Source organism: Marmota marmota, unplaced genomic scaffold (genome assembly GCF_001458135.2).
Source record: "Marmota marmota marmota unplaced genomic scaffold, marMar, whole genome shotgun sequence".
Lineage (NCBI taxonomy): Eukaryota > Metazoa > Chordata > Mammalia > Rodentia > Sciuridae > Marmota > Marmota marmota.
The window spans coordinates 4,010,103-4,024,485 of NW_026000130.1; the positions used below are offsets into that span (position 1 = coordinate 4,010,103).

The 14,383-nt window shown below is 51.1% G+C and overlaps 1 protein-coding gene across 6 annotated transcripts in view; it reads right to left on the bottom strand.

Moving 5' to 3' along the window:
• Sgsm1 (small G protein signaling modulator 1) overlaps positions 1-14,383 on the bottom strand; it is a 71,201-nt gene that overhangs the window by 28,694 nt on the left and 28,124 nt on the right. For 3 of the 6 annotated variants that reach the window (XM_048784971.1, XM_015500239.2, XM_048784972.1), the window contains 5 exons: positions 10,940-11,104; positions 9,143-9,281; positions 6,819-6,883; positions 4,594-4,739; positions 491-619 (listed from right to left, as the gene is read on the bottom strand). In XM_048784971.1, coding sequence (XP_048640928.1) covers positions 491-619; positions 4,594-4,739; positions 6,819-6,883; positions 9,143-9,281; positions 10,940-11,104 — 644 coding nt within the window. The remainder of the gene's footprint in view (positions 1-490; positions 620-4,593; positions 4,740-6,818; positions 6,884-9,142; positions 9,282-10,939; positions 11,105-14,383) is intronic. The other 3 variants (XM_048784974.1, XM_015500240.2, XM_048784973.1) reach the window with 2 other exon arrangements.

Here is a 14,383-nt window from a genome sequence, read left to right on the forward strand (position 1 = left end):
CCAGAGGCCAGGGACGTGTTCTGTTATGTCCACTGTGATGGCGAGCACGAATCTCACTTGTGAGAAAACCAAGGAGAACTAAATAAACACACCCTCAGCACCAACACGAGGGCAGGGGAGACTGAGTAGCCCCAGCACGGCAGGCGTGTCCCCCAGTGCCGAGGCCCTGGGGACGCTGGAGCACCATGTCAGTGTTGCTAGCTGTTCCCATGGCAGGGACCTGGGTAGAGGATATACAAGGTCTCTGCTTTATTTCTTACAACTGCATATTAATGCATAAAGATCTCAAAATAAAAGGTTTATTTAAAAATTGACATATGCAGCTTGTGTTGCTTCCACTGGACAGGAAATATGGGGGAGCCATGAACCTGAGGTCTCCCCCGTATCTCCCTGCCTTGGTTCAACATGGAAGCAGAGCTCCCCAGGCCACAGCATCCAGCTCGTTTTGTGGCAGAAGACCCCGCTGTGCAGCCTACATGGGGTAACCCACCTCCTTCCTGTCTGTTTCTGTCATCCCGAACTGATAGTGGCCCAGGAGGAAGGGCCACACGGCCTTGCGGATCTCGGGCTGGATGCCTCCATAGTAGATGAGCCGCAGCAGCTCCTGCTCCTCGTAACTCTGGGATGGGAGGAAGCAGAGGGTCTGGTCAACAGCCCACCAGCGGGTGGGCTCCGAGGCTCGGCTGTCCTGCTTCTTGGAGCCAGCCCCAGAGGTCCTGTGTGCACGAGCAAAGCGACAAGTTCCTGAATATCAACTGTGGCATCCTAGGAAAGAGCCAAACGTAGGCAACTCCCTGCTGCCCACCAATGGGGACCGTGCATCCCTACATGGGGACCACACAGAGATTGAAGAGGACCAGAGGTGCGTTTGTGAGGCTTGATACCATGGGGTCGATTTCTTGCTGGCTTAACAGCCCTGGGTGGGCACTTCTGGTGAAGGGCATCTCTCCTCCCCCAGGGGCTTGGTCTGAGCTCCCACCATTATCCAGGGCCTCCCGGTTGTCTGATTCAGCAGAAGGGGAAGTAGGCAGTGTGGAGGGAAGCCACGCGCAAGGTTCAATGTATATTAAGTGGGGATCAAAAGCACAATACAGAACACGTCTAGGACGACTGGAACATGACTAGGATCTTTGTGAAAAGAAAAATGAATATCAATGATGTATTGTATGTTCATTATATATTACTGTACGGTAATCAGCTTATGATGAATGCACATTAGATTTACTTTTCAGCCAATGTTTGCTATTGTGTATATTTGGAAAGATGATCTTACAGTTATCAGTCTTGACTCGGCTCTAAGTAAACTTGGCAGTGAATTAATCTAGAAGAAACATTTCCAGTTGCCACTTCACACAGTACTGACTCCTGTGCACGCTAGAATGACCTTAGCAATTGTTTGCTGCATTGTGTGGAGTTGATTTTTTTCAGTTAAGAAATAATTACTTCTATACAAAGGCTTCACAGTGACCATTTGTTGAGCTGAGGGGCCGGCAGACCCCAAATGCACTTGTGCCTGTGGAAGGGAGCGGTCCCTGGCTGCAGGAGGTTGCACAGAAGGGCCCCAAGGCCACCTCCTCTCAGCTCTTTATTTCATATTCCAAAATCAAAAACATATTTCTCGTGGGAAGGCTAGTCTTGGGTGTACCCAACAACAATGAAAAAAACAGCCACTCTTTCAGTCCTTTTTGGGAATTTTAATTTATATAATGTAGCTGTCCTTGTCAAAGCTGTTTAAAAATCAGAAAATGATTTGCAACTGAGGCTCTGACCTCTTCATCAAACACCCACTGCCTCTTTGGATCAACCACCAGACTCCACTCCGTAGCTTCCCTTGCAGTTAGGAGCAAGGGGCCGCACGGGCAGGATCTGGCCAGTGAGACGGGAGAGGATGGGAGGGAGGCCCTTCCTAGGCCAAGGCCAGAGGAAGCAGGTGGGTTCCCTCCATTCTGTTTCCCCGTCTGCTGGAGGCAGATGACCATGAGGCCCTGAGAGCGGTGGGAGCACAGACTGAAGGAGCCTGAACCCCTGGGGGAAGAGAGATGCCCTTCACCGGAAGTGCCCACCCAGGCTCTTAAGTCAGCAAGAAGTCAGAGCCTGGTGCCAGGCAACTGAAAGAGTGGGGCCTGCTCCATCCTGGGCATGAGTCCACCCTAATGCCCAACACAGCTAAAGGTGAGTCACGGCCAAGCAGGTCCAGAAAGGTGTGAGGTGAGACATGCCCGCTGCTGATCCATTTTGATCTCACTCAGCTTGTCCTTAGACTGGTGGCTCCCCAACTGTAGGATCACCAGAGCACCAGAGCACCGGGGAACTCTCAACACAGAGTCCAGGGCTGGAGGGGCTAAATCAGTACAGCTGGAATGGAGCCCAGGAATCACAAATCTTTTACATTCCTCAGGAAACACGGACACTCAGAAACTGCTGGAGATGATGATTGCTATGGAATGCTTGGGGCAGTAGGCGGGCTTCCTGATTTCAATTTTAAACACATATCAATCAATTTTACTTCTAGGAATCATTTGAAATAAAAGCACTAGTACAGAAAGCTATAAAGATGTTGATTGAAATACTGTTTAAAATAATTTTTGTTAAAAAAAAACAGAACCCAGCTATCTGTCATCAGGGGAAGATTTGAATAAATTATGGCCCACCCACATAATAAGCTGCTAAGTTCTAACATTCAATATTTCACCCAGAGATTTGAAAGTCCCTTGACATGAAAGCAATTTGGTTATCTGAAATACAATTTAGGTATTATATCATTAAGAAAATAAGTCGGGCTGGGGATGTGGCTCAAGTGGTAGCACGCTCGTCTGGCATGCGCAGGGTCAGAACCACATAAAAATAAAATAAAAGTAAGATAGATGTCTTATAGATAGAGGTAAAGATTTCTATCTATATGTTGGATATATATGTATTCTTACCTATCTACATATAAATCTAAACGAAATGATAGATCAATATAAGATTTAAAGATATATAGCTTATATATAAATATGTAGGCAGATATAGAAATACACAAAAATCTCTATCTCTACATATCTATAGATACATAGATTTGTATCTACAGATATAGATATGAAAATACAGATAAGGTATACATGTGTCATATATACCAAAGACATGTAGATATAGAAATATAGACAAGCTATAAAGATATGTATGGCTTTATATCAATAGTTATAGAAATATGGATAAGATATAAAGATATTCTTATGGATAAATATAGAAAATATATGGAACATTTACACCAAATTGAGGCCATTCATTCCAGGGATTGGAACTAGAAGAATGAAGCAGAAAGAGGATATTTAAATTTCTTTTAAACTTTTATACTCCTGTGTTCATTGTTTGAATTCTTACAGTACATGGACGTTACTCCTATAATTTAAAAAACAAGTATCTTTGGCAAAAAGCAAAACCACCTTTCTGTTAGTCTGGGCTCGGGAACCAGCTGGTCTTTCCCACTTAGCCCAGCCCAGGGTGCACCAGCTAGGTCCTCCCCAGCACCTGGTGGGAAGGCACACAGCCAATAGGGCACTGAATCCACCCAGCATGGGGACAGGCGCCTCCTCCAAGATCCTGTTCTTGGCCCAAACTAGAGCTTCTCAGAGTGGGTTCCATCTCCCACTAGCCGTGGGAGGCAATTTTCCAACCAGGCTTCTGTGGCCAAATACATGTGAGGGAATGTTCCTCTTACTCTCCCTTGCGCCTCTGAGTTGACCAGGACATTAGCAGGTGCAAGGTTTGGAGAAGTCCCAAGACATACAGAAAACTGTTTAACTTCAGTGTTTCCCAAACTAGCTGACAAAGAAGCTTTTTTCACACATCAACATTTTCCTTCCACTTTTACTGCAATCAGGAAATCTTAGAAAGCATCCAAGCAACGAGCCTCTGTAGGGGAACTGCCTAATCCTAGAACCTAGGCCACAGACGGGGATGGGAGAGTTCTGAGCCGTGGTGGGAGAGGTCTGGGGCCTGCCTCCCGAGGAGCTGCTCTCATTCTAGGAGCTTGAACAGCACCGTAAACTCCTGGCAGCTGGATCCAGTCAGCACTGTGTGCAGGACGGAGCACACACGATGCTGTATCATTTACAGTTTGCCACTCATTCCCTCTTCATCCCTCTGGGGAGGCTTAGGGTTAAGTACCCTTATCTGAAATGTTTCTGACCATAAGTGTTCAGATTTTGGGTTTTCTAAAATTTTGGAATACTTGCATCTACATTATGAGATATCTTGGGGATGTGGTCTGAGTCCAAACAAGAAATCGTTTGAAGGTAATGACATGCAGTATTTTAGTGCAGCTGCGTTGGGACTGGGACCTGTCATATGAGGTCAGGTGTGGGATTCTCCACTGGGGTGTCATGTCAATGCCCAGGTAATTTTGGATTTTCAGATCAGCGATGCTCAACCTGTATACGTTCTTCAATCTCCACCCTGCAAGGATAGAAGAGAGCTGGGCATCTTGAAATTCTCGAGAAGAGCTGACCTTCAGTGTGCATGTAGAGAACTCAGGCAGGTGAACTCTAGTCCCCACAGAACAGCCTTCCCCGCAGTCTGCCCCATGGTGGCCCACTCCCCTCCAAGGCTTACCGTGCTGTCCTGAAGGTACTGCTCCCAGATCCTGGCTGTCAGCCCCTGGCCAGCATCACAGGGCAAGTCCGGAGACACGATCATGTGATTGACCAGGGCTGACAGGTGGGTCCTCACGGTGGACAGGTGTCTGCAGTAGGCGAGCCCTATTGCAGAGGGAAGGGACGTGTCACCCTCTGCCATTCGGTGCCCCCGGCTGCCTCATGGAGTCTTCAAGGTGGTGTCTCTCTCCCCAGCTAATTGAACCTCCATGTCCTGCAAATTCTCATCACCCGCTTTCCCACAAAAGGAAAGTGAAGCCCAGAGGGGTGATGTCACTTGGTGGCTTGACTGCTCAGCCCTAGGGAAGTTCTGTCGCCTTTCTCAGCCTCAGTCAGGGTGATGCTAGCCTACTGGGTTGGAATCCAATGCATTTAACTGACAGGCTGCAGGCAGGGAAGGATCGGGAAGGAAGAGGGCCAGGGACCCCTCGCACTCACTGTGCCTCTGTCTCCAATCCTTACAGATAAAGAGAATGACAGACTCCTGCTCAGACTACAGCTGGACAAAGAAAGTCCCAGCAAGTCAGTGACCTGGAGATACTGAGGGCACCCAGTTTGCTTTCTAGGATGGACCTGTCACCTTAAAGGTATGTTTGCCACCCCTTGTCTGCTGTAACCTGGGCCCCCGAGGGTGCCTGGAATCCAAGAAGTTCCTGGCAAATGCCAGCTCATGCCCTTTTTTTTTTTTTTTGGTGCTGGGGATTGAACCCAGGGCCCTGTGCATGCAAGGCAAGCACTCTACTAACTGAGCACTAGCCCCAGCCCCTAGCTCACGCCCTTTGCTGACAGTGTCCCTTCCTCCTGGCTCTGTCCAGCAGCTCATCACCAATTCCCAGAGAGAAACTGACCTTCTAGAGCATGAGGATTCACCCCCACCAACAGCAGGAAGGTACAACGATGGTGGTGGCCACAGAATGTCCAACACTCACACAGCACATGATGCTACACAGCACGGACATCCAGGGGCTGTTCCCTGAGTTTCCAAAGCTATTTCTCACCACGACCCCAGGAAGCAGGTGTTGGCACCTTCCTCATTTTATAGATGGGTAAACTGAGGCACACACTGGTTACATCATTAACCCATCTCTCCAGGAAGTTCAGGGTTGGGATTTTTCCCAGGCCTCCTTGTTTGAATCTGGGCTCTCAACAGGCATCAAGGATGCGACATATTGTCATATGATCACCTCGTTTCAGACTCATCTCAACCCCTGCCCTTCCTCCAGGAAGATCCTGCACTTGGGTCTAATAAACACCTGCACAGCGCCCACTCCACGCCATGCTCTGCATCAGGCACTGGGGATGGTGGCCACAGGATAGGCAAGAACCTCAGCCGAGCGGACCTTCCACTCCCTGTCCCCTGGGCACTCAGAGATGATGAGCACCCAGGCAGCCATCCAGGTTTCTGTGGCCAAATACATTTGAAGGATGTTCCTCTTACTCTCCCATGGCCTCAGTTTCTTGAGTGTGACAGGGATAGTCCCGAAGAATACAGAAAATTGTTTAACTTCAACATTTCCCAAACTAGTTGACAAGGAAACTGTTTTCCAACATCAACATGCAGGCCCATGCAGGGTGTAATTAAAACTCCTCTAGAATCCCTAATAATGCATGCTTGATCTCCCCCAGCTAGGCTATGAGGTTTGGGAAATAAAATGTGCTGAGAAACAAGACAGAGAGAAAAACTAAGCTTGTTAACTGTGTGACCCTAGACAAATCACTTTGCCTCTCTGTGCCTTGTCTAATTAATGGGAATAACCAGAATATTTGTGTTATTAGTTTTAATTTTTAAGTTTGGGGGATGGGATCAGGTCACCTTTCTCTTCTGCTGTGGAGTGGAACTGACATCTACTGAGCACCTACAACATGCAAGACTAGAGGCCAAAGACTTTACACACGCTTCTCATTCCATCCTGACACACCCTCCGGGTGGGACCTTAGAATGCAATGGTGACCAGATCCAGCCTCCCCTCCCAGGGTCCCCAGTCCACTGCCTTCTCTTAGGACCCAGAGATAAAATTTATCCCTGATCTGTAGATGAGCAAACTGTGCCTGAAACCAGATATCTAGAGGATAGGGATGTTCAAACTCCAGAGCCAGGTTCTGTCCCCTGGTATTTCTGGCATACAGTAGGCACTCAATACATGCTCCTTGGAGACCACACCAGCAATGAAGAGCTATACGTACATCCATAAAAGGCTCTGGAGAGGATCTGGTACTTCATGTTGTCACAGAGCAGCTTCAGAGGAGCCCTGCGGGGGGGCGGGGGGAAGGAAGATGCTCACATGAGGTGCCCGTGGCCCAGGTTTGCTGAAGAGGACCACGACCCACTCTCTCAGGGGACCCAAGAGTGGCCTCCTGTGATTTCCATACAGCTGCATCACCCTTCTTATCAGAACCCCAGATTTCCTCTGAGGTATCACCTCTCCCCTAAGCCTCTGTCCCTGTGGTCTGGATGGGACAAAGGACTCTACCTAGTACGGGACCCAGGCTGAAGTCACAGTGATTGGCTCAGAGATGGTCACGTGGGCCAATGAGAATCAGCCTTGGGACTGTTTGTTGTTGGAAATAGTCGCTGTATTTTTATCTCCCGTCTTAATTTCTAAGCCAGCAAAATACATGCTCATGGCTGCGGGGGTCACCTTTGCCATTGTGAAGGGAGGGTCTGCCTGAGACCAGAGTGTGGCACTAGCATAGAGGCCCGCAGAGGCGACGCCTGAGGACGCAGACGGGCTTCCTGCAGTGGGCACCTGCACTCGGCCAGGCCTGAGGCCGCTTGCCTTGAACCTCTTAGTTATGCCAACACTTTTATTTTCTTCTTCAATCGGTTTGAAGAGGGTTTCTGTCACTTTCTTCAAGTGACCCAAACTGAGCTACACTGGGATTCAGTGGGGATGACCGCAAAGCAGGTGATGCCACCCGGCTTCCCCTTGCGTGGTCACTTCTAGGCGCTGTTTTGGGTGAGGGGGGAGTAAACCCTCACTCCCAGCATTGCTGAAAACCACAGGAACCGCCAAAGGAGTGCGGTACACTCCTGCAGAGCACAGAGCACAACTGTGGCCGTGTATGTACTCAGGACATCCCAGGGAACACCCAGAAAAACCCAGGGAGGCTGGAGAGGAAACGCAGCTCAATCTCCAGCTATGCACCTGGGAAAATGTCCTCTTTGTGCCCTCAGGGTGGCGAGGCTGACTTGGTCAGGTTGCAGGAGAACAGCACCACACTGACCAGTGTCCCACAGCAGGTAGTGAGCTCCCCACCGCTATGGACACGCAAGCAGATGCTATCAGAGAGTGTGTTGGGGAAAGCGGCATTTCTCAATGCCCCATGGAGGTGACAGTCCAGCCCGAGACACTCGGGGTTTCTCTGACATGTGAATTCCTGGGCCCTGCAGAGTCCTCAATCAGGATCTCTAGGAAGAAGTCCTAGAATCCGTACGTTTTGCTACTGCCCCAGGTGACTGAGGCACATTAAAGTTTGAGACTCTCCAGTTGTATCCAGGGCTTCTAACCCTTACATGCCGACAAGTGGTCTTAGAGGTGTTAAATACAGGTTCTGATTCAATGGGTTTGGGATAACAAGCTGAGAATCTGCCCAGGTGCGGCTGCTGGTCACAAACTGGAAAGCCGGGGGTGAGGGGGCTTTGAAGATCTGATGCTGGCCCCTAGCCCTCGAGTCCCATTCTCTCACACTGTGACGGGCTGAAGACTGGACACCACAGGGAAGAAGGCCAGCAAGGACAGGGGGAAGGGAGTCTCCCTGGCCACACCAAGCGGGGCCAGTGGGAAACTAGACCAAGCTCATGAATGGCCGAATAGTTCCAAAGAGACAAGAGCTCTGTGGGTAAGGACAGAGGTGAACTTGAGCTTTAACTTGGAACAAGAAAACAGTGTCATTTACTGAACACTGCCACGTGTCAGGTTCTGTGTGCTGGCCACCTTAAAACATTATTCTATTTGTTCCTCATAATCATATAAGGGAAGAATTTTGTGGAGGGTCAAACTGAGGAGGTATTTGTCTTTAAGTGATATTTTTGGTTTCTTCCTTCCAGGCGCCTGGTAGGGCTGTACTTCCTGGTTTCCTGTGGGTGGGGCCAATGGTTGGAAGAGGAAATTATAAGTAATCATTTTTGGTGGGACACTTATTGTTGATTCAAGGCCCGTCAGAGTTACCACTGCCTGTCACCTGGGACTGGCAACATCCAGCAGTGCTGCCCTTCAATATGCAGAGAGCAGAGTTCCTGGCCCACCATGAGGGACACACAATGCAGGATAAAATGTTTGCTGTAAGTTACACTCAGGGTTCAGGGGTATTTGTTCCTATGGCTCGATCTTGCTTATCCTGACTGAACCACGTGAGTGACTTCCCACAGCTAGAACTACACCAGGGCCAGCATTTAATCCAGCTCTGGTTGATTCCACAGCTTGTGTTCCCTCCCCCAGATTCAGTGCATCCACCAAGCTCTGGGTAACCCTTCAGCCTCTCCCCACCATAGCGCGAGCCCCTCCTACCTCTCATGGTTGCAGCCATTGGTTGAGCTGCCACCAGCTGAACCACTCTGTGAACAGGACGAGCAGGAGGATTTCCGGGGGCTGGGTTGCCATAGGGATGGGAGGTTGTTCACGGAGACATCCATCAGATCCTGGGGGACTGTGGGGTGTAGAAGAAGGGGCAAAGGAAGAGCCCTGGTTAAGTCTGTGTAGGCCACAGAAACCTCCTCCCCACAGCGAGCAGCTCCCCGCACCCTCCAGGCTGGCACAGAGAAAGGGAAAGGCCCTGAAAGAGACTGGGAAAGAATGATCCAGATCACAGTCCAACTGAGGCCCCCCGAGCCCCCTGATCCAATAAAAGCCACCACCAAGACCTGGAGGCCCCAAGAGACGGCAGAGCTGCCCCAGATGATGGCCAGAGAGGAAGAGAATAGAGACCAGAACCACCTAAACAGGGGGCCACGCCTCGCCATGTTGTCATTCAGCTGTGCCCACAGGACGCTGAGGGGAAGCAGGAGAGCCTCCTGGGTGCTTCTGAGAAGGCCGAGGGCTCAAGTCCCCAGAGAGGGCCTCCTGGGGAGCTCCTGGTGGTCAGATAGGAGGGAGCCTGACTCTACTGAGGAGGCAGAGCACCTCAGGGCAAGAGAGCAGTGGATGGGGGAGGCCATGTGGGTGCTGTCCATGGTCCTGAGCCAGAAAGCTGCTCCGCTAAGCAGGTGCCGACGGGTTGGCGATCCCCAGGATCAAAATGCCACATGCCCATCCTGTACACTTGACCTTCTGAATTAACCCCCTGGAGATAGATCCCTCAAATATATATATATTTGTACCAGGGCGCTTAGCCACTGAGCATCACCCCCAGTCCTTTTTATTTTTTGAGACTAGATCTTGCCAAGTTGCTCAGGGCCTTGCTGTTGTTGCTGAGTCTGGCTTTGAACAGTCTGCGGGGTGGGAAGTATTTTAGGCTTGTGAGCCATCTGGTCTATGTCCTCAACACTCAACTCTGCTCTCACAGTGTAAAAGTCGCCATGCATTTCGTAATGTCAACAGAGGGGCCCGGGTGTGCTCCAAGGCAACTTTGTTGATGGACACTGAAATGTGAGCTTTGCATCATTTTCACAAGTCATAAAATATCACTCTTTTTATTCTTTCAATCACTGAAACAAATAAAAACCATCCTCAGCTCAGAGATGTACAGAACGAGGCTGGATTTGGCCCTTGGGTTATGGTTTTCTTATTCTCATTTCAGGAACTCAGAGAGGTGCACATTTCCCCATATGCCATGGCTCCTGGCCAACTCGTCCTATCTCAGCTCTCCCCTAGAGCTTTATTGGGAGAGAGAGCTGGGGGCCTGACCCCACTGGTCATCAGAGCTCGGCAGCCAGCAGGGTCTGCCTCTGCCCACGGACAGAGAAGGAAGCTGCCCACAGAACATGGTTCTTGCAGCCACCCAAGGTGGCGCATCACAGTCTTCTGCCCCATGCAGACTCACCAATGAGACGGCCAAGAGAGGCCAGTGATTCCTGTAGTCTGTTCTAGAAAAACATCCCCAGTTCCTCGCCAGTCTCAGGGAAGCACTGATTGGCTCAGCCCACGTGGGGACAATCCTGGCTCCATCCCAGCCCCTCACCCTGGTAGACTTCACCAAGGGATCCCTTCACAGCTGGACCCACAGGGCTACCAGCTGTCTGTTTCAGGTGGACAGCTGGGGCATCGGTTGCACCTTCCTTCCATCTCCCTTGGACCAAGACTCAAATGACAACATGGCAGAGGTGGCTGGGACCCAGCCCCGGGGGAAGTGGGGAGCCCAGACATTACAGGGGGGCTGCTCCTTCAGGCCTGGTGTGGGGAGGGCGGTATTCCATCTGGCTCGTGCCCACCGACTCCCCCTGGCCACTACCAGCGTGGACTGACCAGCAGCAATCATCATCCAGGCGGGGCCCACAGAGATGGGGCAAGCGCTGGCCAAGAGGTCGGGGGCAGCTTGAAACAAAACAGAAAGCACTAGTGAAGGCGAGGTGTGGGGTGGGGCAGGAGACGGCCACAAGAACTAGTGCCTTGGGGCTCGAACCGTCCTTGTCCTGCTCTCCACAGCCGCCGCCCCCATGCATACTGAGTTTGATTAGAGGAAGAAAGAATGCTCATGTTTATAAAGTGACTGCTCCGCATGGGTGATGGGCTGGGCCGTGCTCTGTCTTATGGTCACAGTGAACCTCTAAGGGGGGCATTTGTTTTCTCATTTGGCAGAAGTAACTGAGGAACAGAGATGTGCACATTTTCCCCATGGCTCCTGGGCGACTCCTCCTATCTCGGCTCTCCCCTGTTGAGGGTCTGAATGATGATAGGATTTTGTCACCCTAAGACCCATCAAGGAGTGACTGGCAAAGCTGGACGTTTTGACTGAAGTCCCCCTTCTCCTTCCTCTAATGACAGTGGTCTCTCACTGAGTGCAGGTACCCTCATCATCCTCTTTAACAGACTTGGAAACTGAGGCACATAGAGTGACATGCCCAAGGCTCTCCAGCTAGTGAACTGAATTCCAATCTAGGAGCCCGACTCTAAGCTTTGACCCCGACCCCCACTGCTGTTTCCCACTGGCTCCTGTCTCCCCACCCATCGGCTCTCAACGGGACGGTTCTGGAGACTCTTGAGACTTCAGCTGTCAACACTTGCAGAAAAGCTCAATGCTCTGAGCACCTAGTGGCTGGAGGCCAGGGGCACTGTGCAACACCCCGCAACACACAAGACAGCCTCACACTCAAAGAATTATTCGACTCCCCAGGCCAACAGTGCTGAGGTTGAGAAGTCTGCCCCAGGCCAGCGCTGTCCAAGGGAATATGGAAGAGCCATGCATAGAATTCAAATCTGCCCAGTAGCCATGTTAAACAGGTGAAAACAGTCCCAATAATTTCAACCCAACATTTCCAAAATGTTATCCTTTCAACATATAATCAATATAAAATTATTCATGCAAAAATACACATTCTCTTTTTCTCATATAAAGTCTTCAAAATCTGGGGCATGTTTTGCACCCACAGTACGCCTCACGCTTCAACTTCACCAGCCACACCTTCCGAGTGCTTGGTTGGCACATGTGCCTTGTGGCCACCGCAGCACAGACAACCTCAGCAAGAGAGGAGCCTGGAAGGCCAGGATCCGACCGTGACCTGTCCGCACTGTAGTACTGGTCTTTGCCCCTCTGTGCACAAAGACAGGCCAGAGATAAAGTGGTGGGGACAGGAGCATATGACAGGGGGAGGCAGTGTAGAAGCAGCTAAGCCACGTCTTCCCTCCCGCATGGAGAAGTAATCGTCTTCCTCTTTAAGGCAAACATCTGCATGGTTTCTCCACAAAGAGCCAGATAATATGTATTTTTGGCCTGGGGCCATCTGAGCTCTGTCACAATTATTGAACCCTGCTGTTGTGGCATGACAGACCATATGTGAATGAACGAATATGGCCGTGTTCCAATAAAACGTTATTTGCAAAATGTGGCCCACAGGAAGAGGTGTGTTGATTTTTGATTTTTCTAAATTGGTAACGCTGTGTGGCTCAGGCCCCTGAGAATTCCAACCAAGGATGGGGGTGGGGTCACCATTTTGAGGGCTGCCTCTGACCTCAAGGTTGAAGAAGGTGAAAGTACTTTGCCCTCTCCCCCACCATCAGGACCATAGGCATGGAGTGGCGCTTAGAGGCACAGGTGCTGGAGGCACCTGTGTGCAAAGCCCAGCCGTGCCCCAAACCAGCCGAGTGACCTTGGATCAGTTGATTTACCTTTCTGTGCCTCAGTTTTCTCCTCTGCACAACAGGGAATGGTGATGACATCCTGCTCAGGAGAGCTACGCTGGGGGTGAGGTGAATTAAGACACAGCGAGTGCAGAAGTGGGCCTGGCACGTGTGGCACTCAGTACAGGAGACCTGCGATTGGGACCTGAGCATCCACTAAGGAATGGGCCTGCATCTGGTGAAAGGTGTTTCACAAATCATCGTTCTGACCCCTCAGAATTTGACCCAGGGTGGGGGGCAGTGTTGTCATCCTGTCCTCCAGGCAAGGAAGGGAGACCTGAACAGGAAGGACCCCGTGAGTGTCCTGCAGTGGCAGAGCAGTATCCAGTGATGGTTTCTTTTCTGGAAACCAGTGGTTCTCAAGCAGGGGCAATTTTGCAACCCATCAGCCCACCGAGATGACACATGGCAATGTCTGGAGACATTTCTTGTTGTCACAACTTGGAGGAACATGAGAGCTTTGCTACTTGGCATCCAGGGTCTGAGCCCAGGGGTGTGGCCAGCATCCTCCATGCACAGGACAAGCCCATCCTGTGAAGGGTACTTCCAGCCTCACCTCAGCAGAGCCAAGGTGGAGGGGCCCTGTCCCACATACGCTGCGTCATCAGGATTCCTCAAAGGTAGGCAGGGACCCCAAGTCGATTATCTGGGAGATGCTCTTAAGAAGCATGGATAGCAGAGAGGTGAGCGAGATAGGCCAGGAAGGGCCAGGAGTGGAGGGTATGACCAGGCAGGTTTCCACGAGGGGCAACTGTGCCCGATGGCCTTGGGGACCTTGAGGGGCTGTGCAAAGCATGCACATTTCAGAGCTTGCTCACCCGAGGGCCGAGGGAGCTGGGATCTGCACACCAACCTGGTTAGCCATGGGCCAGAGGAGTCTCCAGGGAGACGCTGATTCCCTGACATTTCCAACGTGCCTCGCTCACGGAGAAGGGAGCCTGGTGGCAGAGAAGCCTTTCCACCAAGCAGACACCTCCATGGGAGATGGCAGTTAAACCATAGGCCCAGAATGGGAGGCGCCAAGGACTGTGGGTGAGCCGGGCTGGCCTCTGTTCCTGGCCACAGGATCCCCAACAGGATACAGCACAAACATCCCCCAAATAAGCATCCAGCACCAGCCTGGTTCCCGGCAGGAGTAGGCAAATTATTTGTTGGGTGAGAATCCGCAGGAAGCATTTCCTGGGAAGAGCCCCAGGGATCTGGCCTCTCTGATACAAGGCTCACCAGGGGGTGTCCTAATGTCAGTCTTCAGGATGGAGCCCAGGTTCTTGGGAAAGGGAACAGAAGCCAGCTCCCCATCCTGGGGGATTCTGCTCTCAGCACTGGGCCAGCACAGCCTTGGGGTACGGCCAGTGCTACCTGAGAGACCTGCTCCCACGGGGAGGCCTAATGCTGGGCAGCAGTGGCCACGGACACCTGAGTGAGGTGGGAACAAGGCTTTGCTGAGCTCTGAAAGAACATCATGGCGGCGGGGGG